Source organism: Panthera onca, chromosome D3 (assembly GCF_046562875.1).
Source record: "Panthera onca isolate mPanOnc1 chromosome D3, mPanOnc1 haplotype 2, whole genome shotgun sequence".
NCBI classification, from domain to species: Eukaryota; Metazoa; Chordata; class Mammalia; order Carnivora; family Felidae; genus Panthera; species Panthera onca.
In genome coordinates, this window is record NC_138350.1 from 62,772,429 (window position 1) to 62,798,259 (window position 25,831).

Genomic DNA, 25,831 nt, shown 5'->3' on the forward strand with positions numbered 1-25,831 from the left:
CAGCACAGGAGCCTGACATGGGGCTCAATCTCAGGAACCATGAGATGATGACCTGAACACAAATCAAGACTCAGACACTTACCCAACTGACACATTCAGGTGCCCCTTTATCTGCATTTCTCACTAAATGGACCAACCCAACCAAAAGTAACTTAGAACATCAATTGCTATTATGGAGAACTTTTGATCTGCCCAAGGTTACCTTTCTCAAAACTGAGTTGGATAGCATGGCTCTAAATTGTCAGTGGATTGGATGTTTATTTTGATTGGTATTTTGAAACTTCCAAACATCATCAGCCCTGTGAAAATTGCCCTGTGAAAAATCCAGTTGCTAGACTGAGGGAAGCAAACAATTCAAGAACAACAAAAAGGATTCTGAGGCTTTTTTCTTCTCCATCTTCCTTGTCTCAGAAGACATGGCAGCCACCTTTTGCTGAGGACCCACCTTCCATGACATCACCCTCCCCATCTACACTGGGTCCACCTCCTCTATAGCTCTGTTTTACCATTCTCATTCTCTTGCCAAACTTCCCTTATTGTCTGAATCTCTTCCCCTTCGCCTCCTTCCTCCCCAACATATTAAAACCTGCCCCGTTAAATTTAAGTCTTCTGGTGATTCAAATAAACCCCAAATTTATTCTGTTCCTTGGACTAAAGCTGAATTGTTAGCCATGCAGAATTTCCTAAAATGACTTAGGAGGTTCCCATAGGTTTGCTAAGAATTTGTCATAATTATTCAAACTTACCAACTTGGTTTCTCGGATTTACATCTAAGTTGGCCAAACATTGGTGAAAGTAGCCTGATGGGAACATTTTTTTAAAGTTTATATATTTTGAGAGATGGGAGCAAGGGACAGAAAGAGAGGAAGAAAGAGAATCCCAAGGAGGCTCAGTATGGATAGTGGGGCTTGAACTCACAACCTGTGAGATCATGACCTGAGCCAAAACCAAGAGTCAGATGCTTAACCAACTGAGCCACCCACACACCTCTGATAGTAACATTTTGAAATGTTTTAGAGGGATTTAGAGAAACTGACCCCTAATTTTTGACAAAATGCTAGAACACTCCCTGGGTATCTCCACTGAGCAATTACAGTAGCCATTCCTAAATTGATTAAAACAAAATTCAGACTTGCACACAAAATCCTCATGAACCTGCTTATTACTATTATAATCAACATTAAATTGTCTTTAACAATAATTCTGGTCTTTCTTAGACATTGAATCCACTCAAGTAGTATTTAACTTTGTTAATGGGCTGAACCATGATATTTTTTAGTTAAGGGACCAGAATGGAATGGAAAACTATGTCCACTCCATAATTAGTTAACTTGGCAAACCAGCTCACTTGAACCCTAGGTAAGTCACCTGAGAGAGACGCCTCTAAAATTCTTAATTTTCAACTTTGGCAAATGAAGGCCCCTACACAAAACCAAAAACCTCCTTGCTTCTACTGTTATTGCCAAGAGCCAGGATGTTAGAAAAAAAGATTGCTACCATCTTAAGAGATTCAGGCACCTTCAGCCTTCTAGCCAGCCTTTCTTATGCCCCCTAAGTCTCAATAAGGGGTTCTGAGGAACTACAGGGGCTCTTCCCAATCCTCCCTCTTAATTGGATCAAAGAAACCAATCTCTAGAAAAGAATTTCTGTCTTTACTGACACCAGAGCTACATTCTCAGGGCTCAACCCCACTGTTTAAAAGTAACTCCTGCCTAGGAGAACTAATAGAGTTTCAATAATGGGGGTATCTAGTCAATCTCAACAGGTTCCTGTCTCTGAACCTATGTCCATCACCTAGGCCCTTTGAGAGATAAACACTCTTTTGTCCTTAGTTCCTCTACCCCTCTACCTTGGGGGGGTAGAGAGTTCTTACAAAAATATGCTACAATTCCTTTCTCTCAAAAGGAGGAAATAATTCTAGAATTTGACAATAGTAATCAAACCAACCAGGTGAATTAAATGACTTTTCAACATCTTTTACTTGCTCAATCTGACAACACTTTAGCTGAGTCTGGGGATACTAATCATTTGTCCTTATTGGTTCAGCTATCATCCTCTATATGGGCAAGATCTTTAACTGATATTGGCAGAATCCATGGTGCACCTTCCATCAAGATTCAGATAGACCCCTCAAAACCCTCTTTCCAGAATTAATACCCCATAAATAAAGAAACTCTTCAAGGCATCAAGCCCATAATAGAAGATTACAAGGTGCAGGAGCTCATTATCCCCTGCACTAGTGGCTATAATACCCATTCTTTTACTTATGAGAAAACCCAACAGCGATGGATGAAGATTTGTCCAGGACCACCAAGAAATAACTAATGTTGTTATCCCTTGGCACCTTGTTGTTCCTACCTAACACCTCCTCCCCATTTGCTACCAGAATCCATTTCCATTAAAAGTGAATTTTTATGTAATTGACTTATACAGTGAATTTTATTATTCAGGTTGATAAAGATAGCCACTATCTTTTTGCTTCACTTGGAAAGAACAGAAATGCACTTGGACAGTAATGCCCCAGAATTTTACAGAGTCTCCTTACTTTTCACACACCTTAAAAGCTGATTTGGATGATAAGTTTTCTGCACACTCTATTTTGTTACAGTAAGTAGATGATTTTATTTTCTTTGCTGTCCTGAAACCTCTTCAGTGAAAGGCAGCATCTATCTATTATAATTTTTGGCCTTAAAGAGACACGAGATACCCCCAAAATTACAGTTTGCTAAACTCAGATTCAATACTTATGGAACCTGACCTCAGAACAAGAACTACATTTGGACCCAGGTTGGCTTTATAGCATCCTGAACTTCCCAAAACCTAAAACTAAGTAAGTGCCAATTATGAGGTTTTCTTGGAGTGGCTAGCTACTTTCAAAATTAGATTCCCAGCTTCTCCCTTATGGCTCAACCTCTGTATGCTTTACTAAAAGAAATGACATACCTAATCCTATTATATGGATCCAGAAGATCTAACTTTTGGGACTTTAAAGTCTAATAAAGCTCCCTCAGACATCCTAATTATCAATTTCCCCTTTTCCTCTTTGTATGTGAAGAAAGGGAATGAATGCCATTGGAATACCCACCCCAAAACATAGAGACCATTATTAACCCATAGGGTACTGTAGCCCAAGGATATCCTTCTTGCCTCAGAACCATTCCTACCACTCCCCTTTTAGTTAAGGCTACTGAAGAAATCATGGGATCCCCTTTAACCATCCTTGTATCTTCACCAACTGTAAAACTGCAAACATTTATACCCCTAGTCCCTATGCCTTTAGGATAGCTCCTGACTTTGGGATGCTAGGAAACATTAATGTTTTCTTACCTCCAGTGTGGAAAAGTTAAAAATGGATCCTTTATCCAAGATTTACTAGATACCATACTTTTGCTGGATGCTCTGGTTATTAAGGTTCCTAGGCATTCCAAATTCAACTCTCTGGAGACCAAAGAAAACCCTAACCCTAACCACTGTTATTTCTACCAAAAACACTGCTTTCAAGGAAATTAATAGCCAAACCTCAGTTGTAGTTGAAAAAGATGTTCTCCCAAATGATATTGGGAAAAATTGCCCAAAGATACTCAGAAATTGGACCCAGGAAAGAAATACAATATTGACAACCTAGTAAGTGCTCATTCAATAAAAAGGGAGAACTCTGGTTTGGGCCAAGTAGCAATTTGGTACTATGAGAAATTCCAAAATTCTCACTACTTACCACTATACCATTGTCATTAAACCATTAGCCTACTGATACATTAAGAGAATTCATGAACCAAAATTGGTATAAAAATATTAATAAGGCCACAAAAATTCCCTACCTCACTTGTCCCACCTGTTTAAATTATAATGCAGGAAATCCTGCTCAAACAAATGGGCTAGATAGTTTCCCCCCATCTCATGGATTATTCATAGGTTTTAGTCATGGCTCATATGCATTTTTCACTGGACTGAACATTTCCCTTATATACAGGCCACTGCTTCTTCTGTGACTGAAATTCTGTTAGAAAAGATGAACCCTCCTTGGGAAATCCCTTTTAAACTTTATAGTGATCAGGGAATCCATTTTAATGGTCATGTGCTTTGACAAGTCTGTGTTGTTGGCTGGTTTTATAACACTTTCATTGTGCTTATCATCCTCAATCCAGAGTCAAATGTACTATTGATGCTACTAAGACTCCACTGATAAAATCTGTAGAGCTCCTCTAAATACCTTGGCCCAAAGCACTTCCTTTAGTCCTTCTAAATCTCAGAGTCACTCTCTTTGAAACTCAGACTCTCACACTTTGAGATAGTCACAAGATGTCCAATGTACATGGCCCCTGACTTCTCTGACCCACAGTTAATAAAAGAAGATACACTTAAACACTGTAAAGGTCTAATTGCTTCTGTTAAGAATAACCATGCTTTAGCAGGGCAATCTTTTCACAGTGCACTCCTGGGGGAGGACTTTAAGCATAATACCTTGCAATTTGGAGATCTTGTCTATTGAAAAAGACACCTCCAGACAGACTCCTTTCAACCTCACTAGAAATGTCCTTATCAGGTATTTCTAACTTATCCTTGTACTGTCAAATTCCAAGGAATAGACTCTTGGATTCATGTGGCCCATCTAAAGAAAGCACCAAACTCTGACTCGACCTACACACCATCTGGTGACCTGAAAATAAACATTTCCCAGCACTGAAAAAGAAAACATCTGAGGAGACAGCTTTTCCAAGATGTCCAGACCAGACCTTTTCTTCACTGTTTTCTTCTAATATATCTTTTATGGCAAGAAAATGCCCTGGTCCACATTTCCCAAGTCCTTGAGAAAGGGGAAACTTTCCCCCCGATTATGAGCTTTCAGAAAGCATCATCATGACCTTGTGACAATTTAACTTTTTACTTGCTTTTTCTGAAGGGTTACAGGGCTCAGAATTCACAAAACTCTTTCATATGCACTATTATCTGGCTGGATTTTTATTCAATTTCATGATCTCTGAATTTGCAAACTTATAGGGTATATTATTGGATAACATTTGTCTCCAAAAGCATTTTTTAGATATTAGTTTAATATATCCTTGAAGTTTTGCCATTCTTGTAAAGAGTCCATTAGCTATTGCCTCATGTTTATACCTGCACTCTATCTTTCCAAATGCACTTGGTTAATTCTTTCAGTGTGCTCTTGCAGTATTTACTATTTTGTTTTAAGTGCCTGCTTTAAACTGGGACTTCCAGAAGGCATACATGACTGTATGTTTGCCTCCATAAGGAGAATTTTTCTCCCTTAAGTTGGAATAAATGTCAATAAATATTTTCAGTTGGCTACTTTCAGATCTATGGTCCCAGTTTAGAACCACCAGACAATTTGGACTTGCTATTTCTTTTGTTTTGTATTTCTTTTGTTCTTAAGTTTTGTATTTGGTGCCCGTAAAACCTTTGTAAAAATGATGTACCTAATAAGAAGATGATCTTCAATGTTTACAATCTTGATAAATATGGACTATAGAAGAAAAATGTCTGAGAATTTTCCCTCTTTACCTACCTAGTCACCCAAATGTGGCCATAAGTGGTTTCCAACTGCTTATGTATTTGCCCTTTGATGTAGAACATGACAACCAGGAAAGGTCCTTCCTGGCATTGAAGGACAAAATCACTAGTGTGGTAGAAAAACTGACTTTTGATCAGTGATGCTTCTAGAGAAAGGTCTTGATCAAAGCAGGAAATGTGAAAATTAAAGAGAATCCTCACTAAAGTAGTGTCAGAGGGCTAAAAGTTACCATATCAGTTACATGAAGAACTGTCCATTATACACCCCAACACAAGTGTCAACAGGAAAGAATTATTAATTATAGGCCTCAACAAGAAAATATATACATTGAATCTTCTAGAAGAAATTGACTAACCCTGCAACTCAGCCAATGGCAAACTATCATCACTCTGAATTCTTGCTTTTTAACAATGGACTTTCATTTAAAGCACCCTCTCCCAACTTCCTCCTTCCCCATAAAGTAACATTTATTCACTGGACTTGCTTATGGTTTTACCATAGCTTGCATATTCCAAATTGGAATTCTCTGCTCTTCCTAGGAAGTTTCAGTGACTAGATATGTAGCACATCAAAAAATATATAATTTGAAGTGTTTGGAGGACAATTATTTGTATCATTTCTAATGAGGAGAATAATTCAATACATTTATAATTAAACTGAACTTACTTTGTTAGAGTTTCATCTAAATTAATGTAAATATTGTTATTTAAGTCTATTTTTATTGATTTTTTTTTATATTTAGGTCAGAACAAAGAATAATTTAGGTATCAGAGATAACTCATTACCAAAAATTTTACACTTCTGCTATACTGCTTATCACAATTTGTTGCAATTTTTAATTTAGCATCTCCCATTGCTCCAAACCTTAAGCATTTTAAGAACAGAAGCAAAATTCTATTCTATCCTGCATTTTCTTGACCTAGGATAGTACCTTCATACATACAAAGGGATTCCATAAGAGGAGTGAAGTAAGAAATAGCTTGCACAGGAGTGTAGATAGAATCTAGTAATAGCTGGCTCAGTGGCTTGCTCTATTATTTTAGTTAAGTCATTTAACCTCTGTAAGACTTAAATTTTTCATTTATAAAATGAGTAACCATTTTTTTTCAAGGGATCTGAGACCCATAGGTAGAAAGTACGGAGAGGAAAATGTAATCTCATTGTAAGAAAATACTTTCAAATAATTAAAATTTCCTAAAATCTCTTGTCTGTTTCCAGAAACAGAGTACCTAATCATCTGACTTGGTCAAACATAAGCTTAATGAGCATTTGGCAGGAGCATTGAGAATTGAAGCACTGGAAGAATGGTTAAGGTAAAAGTCCTTTCCAACGTGCTGTTTGGTGATGGCCAATGATTCTTCCATGGAATTATTTAAGTACTGCAGGGCTATGTGTACAGCTCAAACACAAACACTTAGTTGGCCCTACTACCAACATTGCCTCCAAAAGGACAGTCATTTCTTTGTATACTGTTTTACTCAAATTCTAGGTGGCAACAGTAACGTTTCTATTTCCTGGGTTTGTTGTAACGGTAATACATTTCAACAGATGTTTAATAAGAATATTTACAAAAGAAAACAAGATGGTATTATTAAATGTGTTTCAGTGGTGTTCTCTACTGTTCCCTATGTGGCATAAGTTTCATTAAATCACCTGTATAGATTATCTCTTGCATGTGAGAGATTAATAGTTTGGAAGCCAACAAGTCATCGTCTTTTGAGACTGATGCATTTCTGAATATGATTGGCTGCAATTGAAGCTAGCTCAGAAAAATAAGGATATATACATTTTAAAAATTGTTTATTTACAAGTTTTTCATTGATTCCAGAGCATAGACTCTCAGCATTACAAAGCACTGGAGTCAGTATGTGTAGATTTCTCTCTCCACACTCACCACTTCATCTACAAACAAGTAATAGTTTCCATCTCTAGGCATATTGAACTAATAAGGGCTCATTTAATTTGCTGCACTGACAGCTATTATTATAATAATGCTGCATGACAAAGCTACTTAAACTTAGGAGCTTGAAGCTACTAGTATTCATGATGTTTTCTAGTTCATCAGTTTGTGTGGTGGCTAGAAGAGATGTGCGTCAGATTGTGAGTGAGCTGGGCTTTGCTCTAGTCTTTGATTTGAGTCTAGGTCTGTTCCATGTGTTTCCCTCATTTTTCTGTAACCAAGGGTTACCTGCCTCATGCCTTCTCTTCATGCATAGCAGAAGTACCCTTAGTGCCTCCTAAGACCTCAACCAAGAACTAGCAGGTTGATTCATCTGCTGACAATTCATTGACCTGGGCAGTGTAATATGGCCAACCCTACAGCAATGGAGAGGAAAAACATCTAGTTATCCATGATTACATTAATACCAAATGTGACCAGGTAAGTGTTCATACATTCTTGTAGACTGACTATTAAAAATACAAAGGGTGGGGTGCCTGGGTGGCTCAGTCGGTTGAGCGTCCGACTTCGGCTTAGGTCATGATCTCACGGTCTGAGTTCGAGCCCAGTGTCGGGCTCTGTGCTGACAGCTCAGAGCCTGGAGCCTGTTTCAGATTCTGAGTCTCCCTCTCTCTCTGCCCCTCCCCCGCTCATGCTCCGTGTCTCTCTCTCTCTCTCTCTCTCTCTCTCTCTCTCTCTGTCAAAAATAAATAAACATTAAAAAAAATTTTAAAAAAATACAAAGGGTTTCACTTTCTACCAAAGCATAATTCTAGTTGACTATTTTCAGTGAGGTAGGTTGGCTATTTCCCAAGAAGCTTGTTGTTGTTGTTGTTGTCAGAGGAGGTTTTCAGTTGTTACAAATACTTTATTATATTAAATGAACTATTGGGACCTCATCAAGATAAAGCCTTTTGCACTGCAAAGGAAACAATCAACAAAACTAAATGGCAACCAACAGAATGGGAAAAGATATTTGCAAATGACATATCTGAAAAAGTGTTAGTATCCAAAATCTATAAAGAACTCACCAAACTCAAAACCCAAAAAACAAATAATCCAGTGAAGAAATGGGAAGAAGACATGAATAGACACTTCTCCAAGGAATACATCCAGATGGCCAATAAACATGTGAAAAGATGCTCAACATAATTTATCATCAGGGAAATACAAATCAAAACCACACTGAGATACCACCTCACACCAGTCAGAGTGGTTAAAATTAACAACTCAGGAAACAATGGATGCTGACAAGGATGTGGAGAAATGGGAACCCTCTTGCACTGTTGGTGGGAATGCAAACTGGTGCAGCCACTCTGGAAAACAGTATGGAGGTTCCTCAAAAAACTAAAAATAGAACTACCCTATGACCCAGCAATAGCACTACTAAGAATTTATCCAAAGGATACAGGAGTGCTGATTCATAGGGGCAATGTTTATAGCAGCACTTTCAACAATAGCCAAATTATGGAAAGAGCCCAAGCGTTCATCAACTGATGGGTGGATAAAGAAGACGTGGTTTATATATACAATGGAATATTAGTTGGCACTAAGAAAAATCCTGCCATTTGCAGCAATGTGGATGGAACTGGAGGGTATTATGCTAAGTGAAATAAGTCAGAGAAAGACAGATATCCTATTTTTGCACTCATATGTGGAAACTGAGAAACTTAACAGAAGACCATAGGGAAAAGGAAGGGAAAAACTAGTTATAAACAGAGAGGGAGGGAGGTAAACATAAGAGACACTTAAATACAGAAAACAAACTGAAGGTTGATGGGGGGGTGGTGGAGGAGAGGGGAAAATGGGTGATGGGCATTGAGGAGGGCACTTGTTGCAATGACAACTGGGTGTTGTATGTAAGTGATGAATCACGGGAATTTACCACCCCCCAAACCAAGAGCACACTGTATATACTGTATGCTAGTGATCTTGATAACATGATGTTAAAAAATACTTTATTACATCGAATGACGTTTAACCTACTCAATCTTCTTGTAATTAGGCTTAAAGTTCCCCTGAAAAGAAGTATATTTTCCCTTGGATAATGCAGCTCTTTCAAGTAACTGAAATAATTTCCCCACTCTAAATAGCCCCAATGGCTTCAGCCCTCCTCTTCTACCATAAGCCCATTGTCCTCATATCCCTCAGAACAAATGAGTTTGCTAATATATGGACTTCGAATAATCTTAATAAATCTCATAAATATAGAAACAGACCACGTATTGCCAGGGACATGTACCAATGTACCAGTTAATGTAGTGTTTTTAAATAGTTATATCAAAGAGACGAAATAGAACATTTAAACATATAAATCCTTTAAGTACAAAAGGAAAATAACATAATGAGGATCTGTGAACCTATGATCCAGGCTCTCAACTATTAATATTCTCTTATATTTAATCAGAACTCTATGAAACATGGCTCATTACATATAATAGTTGAAGTCCACTTTGTCGCTCTCCCCTTCCCACTGGAGAGGTAGTCACTAGCTTAAACAGATCCCAAAAGTTTATCACATTCTAAGTCACAAAGCAAAATTATATATGTATCAAATAATCTCAGACTACATTTTGTGCAATTGTATTAGACATCAATAAAATGTGTAAAAACTTATGTGAAAAGAATACCTACTCACACATCGACTGCAACATGCTGTTTCAGCTAAATGAGTTCTCAAATCTACAACTGCACTACTTTTTGACATGGCACGTACTCACGGAGGTGCATTAAAGTTTCCCATTATACATGCTTTTGGATTTATGTGTTTTGGATTCACATTTGTCTTGAATATAGACCAGAAATTATCTTTGATTATTCTTCCGTTACAAAAGGACACTTCCACACCTTATTAATGCTTTTCTGCAATAAAATCTGTTCTGTCTGATATTAATACAGGTATGCCCACTTTAAGGTTGGTTATATTTTGCTTATTTTTTTCTAATCATTGTTTGATTTGCCACCTTTCTGTTTTCTTATGTATCTTTTAAACCAAAGAAGTTTTTGTCCTTGTTCTTATCTACACATCTGTAAATTAATGCATTAGATTGTGATGCATCTTGCTTATGTCACCCATTCTGCCTGTCTCTAGCCTTGGTTCCATGAGTATATTTGCTGAGCAGATCTTCCTTTTTTACCTCAGTACATTTTTCTAATAAAAATTATCATCATATTAGGGTCTAAGACAAGTTTTACATACATCTGAGGAATAAACTAATTTTATCATCTTAGATGGCAATATTACATCTACATTTATATTTTTATATTTAAAACATTATGGGAATGTTGAAATATTCTGTTGGCCAAGAGTCACATTTCCCTTCCAATTCTTTTCTTATTTAATCCCCCATCGCTATTGTGAATTTGTTCTTGTCCCGTTTGAATTGTTAAACTCTTCTTTGTGATAAATGGATTTGAGATTAAAGCCTAAACTGGACTCAAAGATTAGAGAAAGCTATGAAAATTACCTACCTGACCAGCAGTGTCCAAAATGTCCAAATAAGCTGGCTCATTGTCAATTCTAACCTGGGTCTTATAAGCATCTTCTGAAAAACACAAGACAGAATTTATACTCAAATATATTAATCTGAAAGGCATGATTTTTAGATTTCATAACCAAGAATTTCTAAATAGGTTAACTAAATAAAAGAATCAGAGATTCTAGTTGAGTACACAAAGTGAGAAGGATAACCCAGGAAAATATAGGAAAGAATTTCCACTTTATTTCTCCTTCATTAGAACAATATTATTATTTGAGGTACCTTGGTCATATTACCTACAGAACAAATTGTGAAACACATTTATCAGTCTGTTCTTCATCATGCACTGCATATTCACATCGCAACATCCTATTCAATGTAAGACTGAAAGCTTTTCCTCTAAGATCAGAAACAAGACAAGTATGTCTACTTTAATCACTTCTAATTAACATAGTTCTAAAGTCCTAGCCAGAGCAATGAGGTAAGAAAAATAAATAAAAATCATCCAAATTGGAAGAGAAGCAGTAGAATATTCTATTTACAGATAGCATGATTTTATAAATAGAAAGCTCTAAAGATTCCATGGGGCTAGGGGAAGGGAGGACTTTTGGAACTTCTAATAAATTCAGCAGTTACAGGATACAAAAACACGAAAAGTCAGTTGTGTTTCTATACACTGATGATAAACAATCTAAAAAGAAAACAAAATGTTTCCATTTATAATAGCACAAAAAGGAATAAAATACTTAGGAATAAACTTAACCAAGAAGGTAAAGAATTGTACACCAAAAATTGTAAGAAGTTTTAATATGTTTGTGTACTTGTTAACTTATACATGCCTATATACTCTGGATTCTAAACACTTATAAATGATTTGTAAATATTTTTTTCCTATTCTGTAGGTTTTTAAAATTTATTAACAATGGCATTTAATGCAAAGTTTCTAATCTTTATGAAGTATAATTTTCTTTATTGTTCATGTTTTTGGTGTTCTAAGTATTCTAAAATTCAAGGTAATGAATATTTAACTCTATGTTTTCTTCTAAGTGTTCTATAATTTTAGCTTTTTGCCTATACGTTATTGATCCATTTTCAGTTTGTTGTTGTTTTGTTCAATATGTTTGGTAAGGGTATTCATTCTTCTGCATACAATTCTGATTTTTTGTTGTTGTTGTTTCTGTAAGTTTGGTACTAAGTTCCCTATTTCAATTCCTTATTTGAGTAAACTCTTAGTTAATATAGCTAAAAGTTTGTCAATTTTGTTCATCTTTTTAAAGAAGTAACAGTATAATTTATTTTCTCCTTTTTTTTTTCCCGTATTCTCTATTTACCTCTCTTCTCATCTTTAGTATTTCCTTCCTTCTATTTGCTTTGGGTTTAATGACTTCCCCACCACCCAATTTCTTTCTTTTTTAAATGTTTCTTTCTTTTTTTATTTGAGAGAGAGAGATAGAGAAACCCAAGCAGGCTCTGTGCTGCCAGCATAGCTGACGCAGGACTCAAACTCACAAACTGTGAGATCATGACCTGAGGCAAAGTCAGATGCTTAAATGACTGAGCCACCCAGGTGCCCCATCCACCATTTATATTTTAAGTAAAGAGCAAACAGAACCACTACTAACAGCATTTAGGACAGCATTGAATTTTGGCACAATTTCAACAATTATTCATACTGTTGACTTTGAACCACATATGATTTTCGGAACCTTCTGGTTTAGAAAATAGTAATGGTCAACCAAGGAGGCACTTTTTAAACACACAGTACTGAGAACCTCCCCAAAACTAAGTTTTTGCTAGGTGCTGGAGATGCGAAGATGTACAAACACATGCACACACACGATCCTGGTCTCTACTCTCAAGAACTTAAACAATCACAGTGGAAGACATACATATATGCAATGGGATGTTAAGATCCAAAGACTTAGAGGCACATAAGCCTACCTCTTCAAGGAAAAGTCATACCTTATGACTGTGCTCCAGAAAGAAAATTGTGGGAAGTATAATCTGCAGGCTGATCAATCAGGTGTGGTTTCAGCAACTACTGACCATTCTGTGACACCATTCAATATATGAGCAACCACACAGTCTTTCTATTTTCTACTCCACTGCTCTTTGTATTTTCACTGATCTGCCTTTTACACATGAGAAATCGTGTGGATATTTTTTTTAATGCATAGGGTTGTTTTTCAATTTCATAGGGAAATAAGAATAGCTACTCTGAAAGGATGCTGTGACCTAAGAATCATATGTGAGTCTTTCAGATTTCATGTTTGTTTATTTAAACTCAAAGGCCCCAAAAAGAGCCTGCTGAGGCCAGGAGCATGCTGAGTAATCCAGACAAGAACTGCTCTGTGTGATTATCTGAGCCCTAGATAAACCCAGCACATGAAACCTATATCAAATAAAAGCTTCTCTTGGGATCACAAAACCCCTTCAAAGAGACTTGATGTGAATTGGCTGCAAATTAAGTCAGGCCTTCTATCCAAGATTTCTTTCTCTCTTTTAAGAAGTGTCTATCACAGTACACATTCCAGTGTTGTGAATCTAGGTCACCTCCCTGGCCTCCATAGAAACTAATCCCTTTCATTTCCTTCCAATAAACAATCTTCCCTCCTGTTTCCATCCATCCACTCCCTTTGAGACCTCCCATGTAGAAATGCAGTGACAGAAATTCTCTCTTGAATGCATATAAACACCTCCCTGAATTTCAATCATCTGCCTATAGATGCAGCCCTGAAGTGAGTTCATTTATCTTCTAAAGCAAGAGGCCAAATGTATATATACAAAGCTTTATCAGGCAGAAATAGTAACTGCCTGCTGTATTATTTGTACTGAAAAGCACAGTGGAGCCACATTCTTAGAGGTATCTCTAAAATTCCACCTTAAATTCTAAAATTCTACCTTAAAATACCACTTTAAAATTCATTTGAAAACACTGATGATTGATTGGACACCATTGCTTCTCTTAGGATGGGTCTTCTTCACTTTCCTTCTCTAAAATTTTACAGGCAGAAGCCACCAAAAGCCTGTATAAAGCCTCACATCCATCACTAAATACTGCTATTATTGGCCAACCATTTAATCTTACTTGTAATATGGAGTTAATAGTACATACTAGTCAATGCACAGGTGTTCTAGAAGGATCAACTAAAGTGGAATATAACAATGGTGCCTTAAAAAGGAAAGAGAGAGGGAGGGAGAGAAAGAGAGCATGAGAGAGAGAAAAAATAGAAAAGAAAGAGGAAGTAAGGAAGAAAAAAAGACCACAATTTAAACCCAAGCCATGTTATATAGTAACTATATTGCTTTAAGTTTAAATTATATTAAAACTAAATCACTTCTACTTCTGCCATTTCTATTTACCCATGTGGTCATTTTCCCCGCTCCACTTCCCCACCCCCCGCCAACCCAACTAATAAATCAGACAATTTGGTAGTATATGTTTACAATAATCTTCCAAAATATAAAGTCTATAATTAAAAAACATTAAGATGTTCTGAATAATCTATACAAAAATTTATTTAATTCTTTTGCAGAATATATTCAAATACCTTTAAGATGTTAGTTGTAAATGCAAAATTTGGATATATTAAAACCACAATATGTAACTGAGAAAATATTAGGTTATTGTTGAATTTTCACTAGAGGACTTTATTTGAGAGAGAGAGACAGAGACAGCGTGAGCAGGGGTGAGGGGGAGAGAGAGGCAGAGAAAGAGAGGCAGAGTGAGAGAAAGGGAGGGAATCTTAAGCAGGCTCTATGCTCAGCACAGGACCTGATAGGGGGCTTGATTCCAGGACCCTGGGATCATGACTTGAGATGAAATCAAGAGTTGGATGTTCAACCAACTGAGTCACCCAGGTGTCCTCACTAGAAGACTTTTTTGAAAATCTTAAGATACTTGAAAAATTCTTACATGGTTTGCCTGAAAACCTGAAATGTGTAATAACTGGCCTTACACTGAAGATATGTTTCTCTAACTCTGAGGTAGTATACATCTCTAAGATATTAATCATTAACCCAATTAAAAAAATACAACATGAAGGTTCAGGTTCAGATAATTTATAAGAACTTCCTCAATTACTTAAGCAAATCATCTTAATTGTGTGTTTATATGTGTATAAAGCAGAAGCATCTTAGAACACAGTGTACTAGAAATTTTCTCTTGAGCAGAAAGAGAAACTAAACCAGTACTGATACAAATCTAATATATCAATATATTTATCAATAATGACATCGATATGTGCTTGAGTGTGTAATCTGTGCTACATACTCTGATAGGCACAGAATCTACCATGTTGAAAAAGACAGCTGATTTCTATCCACATAGTTTATAATCTTGGGAGAATACATGAAAATAAACAGGTAATTCAACTGTATTATAATGAGTGTTGAATTAGAAACATTTGAAATGTACTTATTTAGGAAGACAGCAGAAGACACCCAGAGGAGCTCAAGTTGAGCTGAAGTCAATCCTCAAAAGTAACAGATAGAAAACAGAGTTTGGAAGGGGGAGGACTGGTGAGAGGCCAAGAAAGAAAGGGAATTGCATCGATTCTAGCACAGCCCATCCTCTTGAATATAAATATTCAGTGAAATCTAATAAGGGTATATAAGCTTGCTGGATTTGAAAATGGTTTTGAAAACTGGCTGAACTTAGCTTCAGAGAAGACTAAAAGTTTATGAGAACATACTTCCCCACCATGGAAATAAGAGCTGAAGAAAGGGGTGTCATTAAAAAGTAAATCCTGGAAATACACTGGAATTATAGGGCAGAGTTTAGACTTTTTATCATGCTTTAAAATTGAGGAGTAAGCCAAGTTTATTTAGGTCTGGGAAGAGTAAGGGGTGATGATATCTGAGTTACACAGCAATTGAAATCTTTCCTATAGACAGATTTTAGTGTGGTAGTTCATACCAATCAACATTTCCCTGCTGCTCCCAGGAAAATGCCCAATGTCACTGCTCTGGGAAGTTCAACGCCAAGAGGACAACCATATACATTCTATAGGGTCCTCAGGTAGATTTTCCACAGCAAACCTATCGAGGTGGTACAAGCTGTAGTGCTTCCTTTGGAATAACAGACACTACCTGGAGATTTGCACCTGCAGATGGCCATTACTGAGAGAGGCCATTCTAAACAATGGCTTCTCATAGCAAGGATAAGCCAACAGATAGGTCTTTAAAAGAGTTAATAGTCATCATTAGTGAGTAGACCTGCAGCAGCTTGGCAAGAGCAGCAAAATCAATGTTCTTTCCCAAAACTGTCATGAACAGAAAATATTTCAGGACATCCACATCCTTTCAATGTTAGAGCCTTCTAAGACTTTCTTTTCAGCCAGATAGAGGGGTTCTTGAGAAACCTGATTCCTTGGCTCTCTTCTGCTAAACAGAAATGAGAGGTAACGGGGTTGAGCTACAGGCACTGACACTGAGTGCTTCAAGTCCTTTGTCTCTGCCTCACTTCTTGTTTTGGGGGTGAGGAAAAGAAAAGAGTAGATGTTCTCCTCTCCTTAGTTCCTTCAGAAAGAAATGAAGACATCTTGTTCTACCTTTCTTTCCCCCATTTACCATAATCATGATGAATGACTGCATAATCCTATGGCCATGATCTGTAAAATGGTTGTGTCCCAGAGTATTTTAAGATAGAATGTGTTTAAATACAGATTATCTCTTCACAGAAAAAACTAACTTTTATGGTTAGATCAGTTGTGGGAGTCCCATAGTTCTGCCAGTTCTTCACCTTCCCTCAATGGACACCTCCAGAAGGGTTCCAAGGAGCTTTTGGAGCTCAGATACAATATGAGCCACATCTAGTGGCAGAGTTTTGTTTTAAACCAAGACTGTGGTTTCTGGGAAGATGAAATAGATGTACTTTTCCCTATGCCTCCTGCTACATAAAATAAAACCATGAAAACTGTACATAGAACAAGCTTAAGATGACTCTGAAAGTTGGGGAGGAAAAGGCAGCCTGGCTAGGAACTCTGAGATCCAAGGAATAGCCGTGTAGTGAGTTCTCTATGTTTTCTTTTTGCCTCACAAATTTGAAACTGAAGACGATGGCAGCCTGGAAACACTAATGGGTACAGACAAAACAAAAAAGCCCAGGAGAAACCAAGTGCAGCCTAGCAAGACAGCAAACATTTAGACTATAACGGATCTAACAGTGAACCAATTTAGAACACTTCAAAAAATTAAATACTGAGGTTTAAACAAAACATATGCAGGCTTTATATGCTAAAAGCCCTTAACACTGATGAATGAAACTTAAAAATCTAAAGGCAAAAGCATATCATTTTCATGGCTTAGAGGACTCAACATTGTAAAGATGTTGATTCTCCACAAATTGGTGTAAAGACAACACAATGCCTATCAAAATTTTGGAACACTCATATGTATGTGTGGATATGGGCACCATTTTTAAAAGTTTTTTATGAGAAGAACAAAAAAAAAACTAGAAAAACTAAAACATTTTTAGAAAGCAAAGTAGGAAAAATCAGGTTTCCTGAATTCATGACTTACTGTATAGCTATAGTTATCAAGACTACATAGTATTGACACATAGCTCAATAAAACAGAACAGAGAACTCAGAAATAAACATTCAAAAGTGTAACTACATTTTGACAAAAGTGCAAAAGTAATTTAGTGAAGAAAAGAGAGCCTTTTCAACAAATGGCATAGGAAAAATTTTACATTGGTAAAAACAAGCAAACCTCTAACTCAGGATCACATTTTATAGAAAAATCAATCTAAAATGGATCAGAAGCTTGAACATAAAACTATCAAACTTTTAGAAGACACATAGGAAAAATCTTCAAGATCCAAGGCCAGGAAAAATCTTAGACCTGACACACAAAGTCCATAAAAGGAGAAATTTATAAATTAGACTTCAAAATTTTAAAACAGCTTTTGCTCTATAAAAGACCCCATTAAGAAGATAAAAAGAGAAGCTAGGAGAAAATATTTGCAAACCTGATATCTGACCAAGGACTACTATTTAGCATATACAAAGAACTCTCAAATCTTAAGAACAATCCATTTAGAAAGTGAAAAAAAAAAAAAACATGAATAGACATTCCATGAAATATGATACACAGATGGCAAATAAGCACATAAAACATGTTCAACATCATTAGCTTTAGCTGGCATCATGGGCATGCCACCTGTTCAGTCACACAGTATTCTACGCTTACAAGAATCCATGCTTTGTTTGATGCTCTACTATCACTGTTTGTAATTCTCAATTTTAGAATAAGAAGTCTGCATTTCTTCCACTGGATCCAGAAAATTAAATAATTGATCCGGATACAATAATGTGGGGAAAATGACCAATAGCTCTAATATTGAAATAAGAATCCAAACCAAAGTGGGTACATTAGAGAAAGTTTTTAAAAATTTGGAATTCAAATTAGAGGTACTAGGACACAGTGACACTGATGGTGGAAAAGAAAAATGAATACCAAGTGAATGACTTCCAAAGGTGAATATAATTGGAAGATAGGACTCCACAGACCAGTGTCTTAGATGTTTCAGGATAGAACCCAATTCATTCTGGAGATACTACCAGAAGATAATGGAAATAGAAGTCCCTTTCCTTTTGTTAAAAAAAGAAAAAATTACTAGCCTTAGGTAAGTGCAAATTAAAATCACAATCAACTATTACTACATACCTATCAGAATGGCTTTGAAAAAAGTGACAACTGGGGTGCCTGGGTGGCTCAGTCGGTTAAGTGTCCTACTTTGGGTCAGGTCATGATCTCATGGTTCCTGGGTTCAAGCCCTGCATCAGGCTCTGTGCTGACAGCTCAGAGCCTGAAGCCTACGTCAGATTCTGTGTCTCCCTCTCTCTCTCTGCCCCTCCCCACTCATGCTCTACCTTTGTCTCTCAAAATTGAATAAATGTTAAAAATTTTTTTTTAAATGACAACCCTTAATGCTGGTAAGAATGTGGAAACATGAGATCACTCATAAAATAAAATTTTACAGTGTATATTTTTAAAAATATATTACACATGTATTTATTTTCCACATGTAATATGTAAAGCAGCAATTGTAGTCTTGGATTTATTACAGAGAAATGAAGACTTATGTTCACATAAAGACACACTATTTTTTTCCCCCGTTTGTAGTAGCTTTATTCATAATAGCCAAAAATGTGAAACATGTTAAATACCCTTCAATAGTTACACAATCTGTGGTACATCTATATCACAGACTATTATTCAACAATAAAAAAAAGGTTGATACATGCAATAGCCTAGATGAATCTCCACCAGAATTATGCTAATTGAAACAAGCTAATCCACAAAGTTTCCATATTCTAGGATTCCATTTTTATAATACTCTTGAAGTGACTCAATTATAGATATGGATGACAGATTAATGGTTGCCAGGCATTATGGAGGGAGTGGGTGTTGTTTTCAAAGTCTACATAAAGGATCATTGTAGTCATGAAAATGTTCTGTATCTTGAATATATCTGTATCTTGATTGTGATGTTGTACTATGGTTTGAGAAGTGCTACCATTGAGGGGAACTGGGGAAGGGGACAGGATCTATATCTTACAGTGCCATTTGAATTTATAATTATTTCAGATGAAAAAAAATAGACCTATCGATATCTTCTTATGTATAAGGAATTCCAAAACCTCAAAAACTTTTTAGCAAACTAGGCATCAAAGCAGATTGCTTTATCTTTAGTAATAAGTGGCTAAACGAAAAGCAAACTTTATGATCACTGGACAAATATTAAAACCATTCACTCGGAGACTGGATACAGAATGAGAATAGTGATTATAAATACTTTTATTTACTTTATGCTGGTGGTTCCACCTGTTCAGCTAGACAAAAATATGTAAAAAAAAAAAAAAAAAAAAAAGAAACTCAAAAAGGGAAAATGTCACCATTCATAGAAAAATGTCTGTTGGATATATAGAATATTTCAAAGACTCTACAGATAAATTTGTAGATTGAATAAATCAATTTAGTAAGTTTTCTGGCAACAAGGGCAATACAGGAAAAAAAATCATTTTTATGCACAATCAGCAAATAGAATAAATGAAATTATTGTATTAACATACTGTCAAAAATATCAAATCTCAAAGAATAAATCTTGCAAAAGTTTTGCAAGACTTCTACTTAGGAAGTTGTAGGACATGAGAAAAATTAAAGATGACCTAAGTAGAAGCATAGGTCCTAATTATGTATTGGTAGATTAAATATTTTGATGAGGCCTGCTTTCCCCTAATTGATCTATAAATACATACCAAACAGACATAGGTGGTGGGCAAATGTGACTAGATTCACCAACTGATTTGAAGTAAATATGGAAATTAAAATGGACAAAAATATCTGAGAATCTCAAAAAAGAACATAAGCTGTAGATCACAATTTAGTGTTAATCTACAGCAATTAGAACAAGGTGATTTTGGCACATAGAAAAATAAGCCGACAAAATGAAAATGCACACACAAATGAACACTTTAAGGAAACAAATGGCATTTCAGAGCAGTAGAAAAGTAGAAAATATTGAAAAGAAAATATTTTCAACAAGTAGCACCATTGAATAGGTATAAATATCGAAGATAATGGAAGCTGATTGCTAGCTTACAATATACACACAAATCAATTCTAGTTGGATTGTAGGTATAGATATGCAAAACAAAACAAAACTTCTAGGAGATAATGTAAGAGAATACCTTCATGGTTTGGAATAGTAAGACCTCTCAAAAACTTATATGAACACTAACTATAAAATAAAAGATTGACAAATTAGAATACATTTGTTAAAACTGAGTACACTAGAACAGATCAGTTTATCACAGGCTCTATGAAGAGATGGCAAATGTAAGCCCTAGTGTGGAATAAAGTATATGTGTCAACAAAGACTCATATCCAGAATGTATAATGAATTTCTACAAGTCACTCAGAAAGAGGCAATCTTCTCCAATAAAAGGTGGGCAAGATATTGAGGTTCTTTGTTTTAAGTAATAACATTTATTACTATCATTCATTAAGCACTGAAATTGTGCTTGCTTCATAAATATATAAATCTTTTACATTCATTATGTCATTTATATCTTGTAATAGCTATGAAGAACTCTTCTCACGTCCAATTACAGATGAGAAGTTAAAGGTCATTAGAAGTTATGTCATATGCCTATTATCACACAACTTGTAAAAAGCATGTTATTTTAGAAAATTTTTCACTTATCCACTTATAGATACTAGGTACTAGGGATACAAAGTTCAGTAATATATTGTCCTTGTCATTAAATGAGGGCACAACAGAAGAATAACAAAATCCACTTAAAGTTGGAGGTTGGTAAATGGCCAAGACTTCATAGGACAGCTGACCTTTGGGCTATCTTAAAGTTATCTCACTCAGGGGCGCCTGGGTGGCTTGGTCGGTTAAGCGTCTGACTTCGGCTCAGGTCATGATCTCACGGTCTGGGGGTTCGAGCCCCGCGTCAGGCTCTGTGCTGACAGCTCAGAGCCTGGAGCCTGTTTCAGATTCTGTGTCTCCCTCTCTCTCTGCTCCTCCCCTGTTCATGTTCTCTGTCTCAAAAATAAATAAACGTTAAAAAAAAAAAAATTAATAAAAAAAAAAAGTTATCTCACTCAGAAGGGTAAGGAAAGAAAAGAGTATCCTAGGTGGAGAGATTAGTATCAAAATGTATGAAGTCTCTTCCTCTTTCTTGGGGTGAGGGGGCATTGATATTGACACCAGGTATTGAGGAGATAATAGGGTAAAAAAATAGATGCTTCCCAAATTTGCCTAGGACCATGCTAGCCTTCCAATTTAAGATTTTTAAATTCAACTTTAAATTTTAAAATGTTCCAATTTTAGTAAATGTAAAGTAAACACCATTCAGATGGTTGATAAATTTAAAGCTGTACAAACATATTAATAATCAGTAAAAAAGCAACTATATAATGCCGGGGTACTTAATTGGTTCAGTCTGTTAAATGCCTGATTCTTGATTTCGTCTCAGTTCATGATCTCACAGTTCATGGGAGTAAGCCCCATGCCAGTCTCTGTGCTGACAGCAGAGAGCCTGCTTGGGACTCTCTGTCTCCCTCTCTCTCTGCTCCTCCCCACTCACATGCACACTCTCTCAAAATACATACCCTTAAAAATCACTACATGATGCAAATGTCAAAATAGAAGAGCAGGTTTAAAAAACAGACAATACCAAATAGTGAACGGGTGGAGCCAAGGAGAATGATCATCTACTACAGGTGATACATAAACAGAAAATTACTTGGGACTGTCTACCAAAGCTCATCATACCTATAGCTTACATGTTAGATAGATTGTTGGTCTCCATTCTTCTCTGTACAGATAGTTTATCTGTACACCCTTACCATGACCTTATAATGGGTGGAGTGTACTTACTCACTGGTTTTAGGCTTGATCATGTGACTTACTTTGGCCAATGGAATGCTAATAGATGTGATGTGAGTAGAGGCATGGAAACACACACATGCAGTGGAGCTCATGCTCCTTTGATTCTCCCATCACCATGAGGTTATGCCCTGAGATACCCACTGGTTTAAGAAGATATATACTAATCTGAAGATAAGACATTCCAACTAACAGCGGTGTATGAGGGACAAATACATTTTATTTTTAATCAGATTTGGGGCAGTTTGTTATAAGCAATTTCATTCATCAGGAATACATGCCCATGTGCAATTACACAAGTGCACAAAAGCCATGAATGAGTAGGTTTACAACTGTATTATTCATACTATCTCTAAACTGCAAAAAACCCAGACTTCATCAGTAGTATAATATACAAATAAATTCTAGTTTACTCATACAGAGGATTCTTTTTGTTTGAAATGTAGATAGCCACAGCATACAACAAGCCTGAATCTAATAATCCGTTTTGAAACAGCTAGACATGTTTCTATTTATATAAAATAGAAAACTAAACATCTAAACTAAGATATATTTATTGGAAAATAATTTCTTATCCAGAGTGAATATTATTTGGATATTTACTTTGTAAAGTTTCAATACTTTTTATGTTTTCCTGTAAATGTATTATATTTTTAAAAGTGTTTTTAAAAGGGAATGTTTTGAGCTCAAGCGTAAAATGGGATAAAATATCCCATTCCTATTCTCTAATTGTTCATATTGCTTAAGGTAATATAAGTAGAGAGTTAGGGGTCTCTGGGAAAAGATAAGGGGTAGCTTTCTTGACATATAAGTCACTTTAGGCCCCAGGCCCTCTTGTGATATATGCCTGACCAGTACCAGTTGTCCAAAGCACATTTCTTGCAGAACTTCCTGGAATATAAAAAAGAATAGAATCCAGTAGGTAATGATTTTAAGAGAACAAAAGAATGGAAGAACAAAAAGCCACCATCAGGCCAGGAGATTAGCCTAATCATATCAGCAACAGTAATAGTGGTCAAATTCCCAGTGCTGGTTCCAAAGTAAAGACTGACCAGGCACACATTCTTAAGTTACCTTTGTAGGTTTTAAACCCCTTTGAACACTCAAATACCAGACTAACTGAAGACAGAATTGAACCCTGCTGGTTCCTCATGACTTTGACCTGGATTCTATCACCTAAGAGGACTTTCGCCCCAAGTCCATGCTGAATTCCCCATCACACAAACCCCCTCATGAGTATGTATGCACCTTTAGCTTACAACTGCCCCAGTTTTGTTGTTCATGGCAGACACTGCTTTGGGAAATATACCCTGTGTTCTCTTTTACTTGTTGTATTTAAAATCTTTTATTTTTCTATCCTTTGGCTTTGTTGTCTTTTAGGCTTGACACCCACCAAGAAGGGGACCCAATTTTAGGTAACAGCAACACAATATTTGCACAAAATTAAATGATGACTTATTGTTTGGTAATGATTCTTTTTCCTTTAATCTGTATCATTTTTATCTCATGTATTAAAATGATAATTTCTAAGATATTTAATATTCATATGAAATAATTTCTGACAATGCTGGTGAATACAGATTATAGAGATGGAAAACAGAATGACGCTCAAGGACCTTTCTGTCCAAAATATCTTTCTCACTGGCCTGGCATGATGCCCCAAATTCCACCCCTTCTGCTTCATTCTCTCTAGTTAAGATAAGCCATTTTATTTCCAGGAACTCTCTATTAAAATGCAATAAAACTACAGGAGAGGTAAAATATTAAGCTATTATCAAGCACAAACACCTTACTCTGAGATTACTTTTGCACAAAATTAGCTGTCATGAGAGAAAGCAGAAAAGCAGGGCCCGGGGGGCTGATCAGCCCAGATGATAAAGGGGAACTATGGGGAGGGAAACCTGCTAACAGCTGTGGGCAGAAACTGGGAGGGGAGGGTGAACAAAGGACTTGCAGGAGGCCTGTGGGCACCTGAGGACCAGAAATGACCCCAGGTTGGGGGCAGGAGCCTACTGAAGATAAACGGGCATTATCAGAGGAAACTGTTCCTTCTCCCTCCTTCTTAAAACTGATGACATGATGAAGTTGTTTTGTGCCAGAAGCTTGCTAAGCATGGTGTTTTAACAACCGAACCCTAGATATATACTAAATACAAACCTGATCTGGAGGGAGAGGATATTCAAAATTCTAGTCTTGCCTCTTGTGAAGTTGGATAATCTTTACTCTGTCTGCCTCTCTAGGAATGAGAGCTGCATAAAGGAAGCTTCTATTACACTTGGAGGATTAAAAGGGATATTTTGAAGACAATGGGCTAGAACAGTACTTCACAAACTCTTCTGTACAGACAAGCCTCCCTGGGATCTAGCTGAAGGGCACATTCTTGATTCAGTAGGTCTGGAGCTGAGATTCTGTATTTCAAGTAAACAACCATGTCCTATCATGCGACTGGTCCCAGACCAAAGCAGTGCTGTCCAACAGAAATATGAGCTACCTTCACAGTCTAAATTTTCTGGTAGCCATAAGGAAACAAATGGAGAAACTGAATTTTTAAAATATTTATTGGGGGGGGGGGTTTGTGGGCAGAGAAAGAGTGAGTGAGAGAATCTCAAGCAGGCTCTGGGCTGACAGCACGGGGCAGAATCTCAGGTACCTCAAGATTATGACCTGAGACAAAATCAAGAGTTGGATGCTCAACTGACTGAGCCACCCAGGAGTCCCTGGGTAAAATGAATTTTAATATGTTTAACTAAATTTATCTAAGATATTTAACTGTGTAATAAATATAGGAAAATGTGAGTGATCAGAGATTCTTTCCTTGTAAGAAGTTTTTGAAAGCCACTATGTATATTACACAATAAGATACAGTAGAATTCAGTCTGGGCCAGTTGCATGTCAAGTGCAACACAGCCCCATTAACTCATAGCTACTGCACTGATTATGGCAAATCTAGAGAATGGATCAACTGTTGCAAAACCAGGTATCTCTGTAAACTCAAAATACAAATATGGAATATTCTGTCAGTCATTGGTGGCCTTTTCATTATAGAAGAACAGGTGTGAATTTAAAATGCAAGGGCCTGTATGTTAACTACAATGTAGTAAAAAATAAAATAAAATACAAGTGAATGATGTTCCTAATTATATTGCAAACTCCTACCCTTTATGTGATATTTTGTAATTTCCTCTACTAGAGTTCTCCAGAGGAACGCAGTATGTAATATCTTTAAATAACATTCTATTTACATCTTTAAGTTACAATCTTAATATGTGAGTAATTTTAAAGAATTGGTCCATGCAATTATAGAGACTGAGAAGTCCCAAGATCTGCAGTTGGCAAGCTGGAGACTAATAGTAAGTTGTAGTCCAAAGTAGTTGGAGTTGTAGTTCAAAGGCTGGAGAAACAGGACAGCTCACAGTGTAAGCTATAGTCCAAGGGTAGGAAAGAATGTTTCTCCAGCTCAGTCCATCAGATAGGCA

The 25,831-nt window shown here is 36.4% G+C and overlaps 1 protein-coding gene across 1 annotated transcript in view; it reads right to left on the bottom strand.

Annotated features, from left to right (window-relative positions):
- RIT2 (Ras like without CAAX 2) overlaps positions 1-25,831 on the bottom strand; it is a 372,189-nt gene that overhangs the window by 232,774 nt on the left and 113,584 nt on the right. The window contains exon 3 of the mRNA XM_060613718.3: positions 10,941-11,014. Coding sequence (XP_060469701.1) covers positions 10,941-11,014 — 74 coding nt within the window. The remainder of the gene's footprint in view (positions 1-10,940; positions 11,015-25,831) is intronic.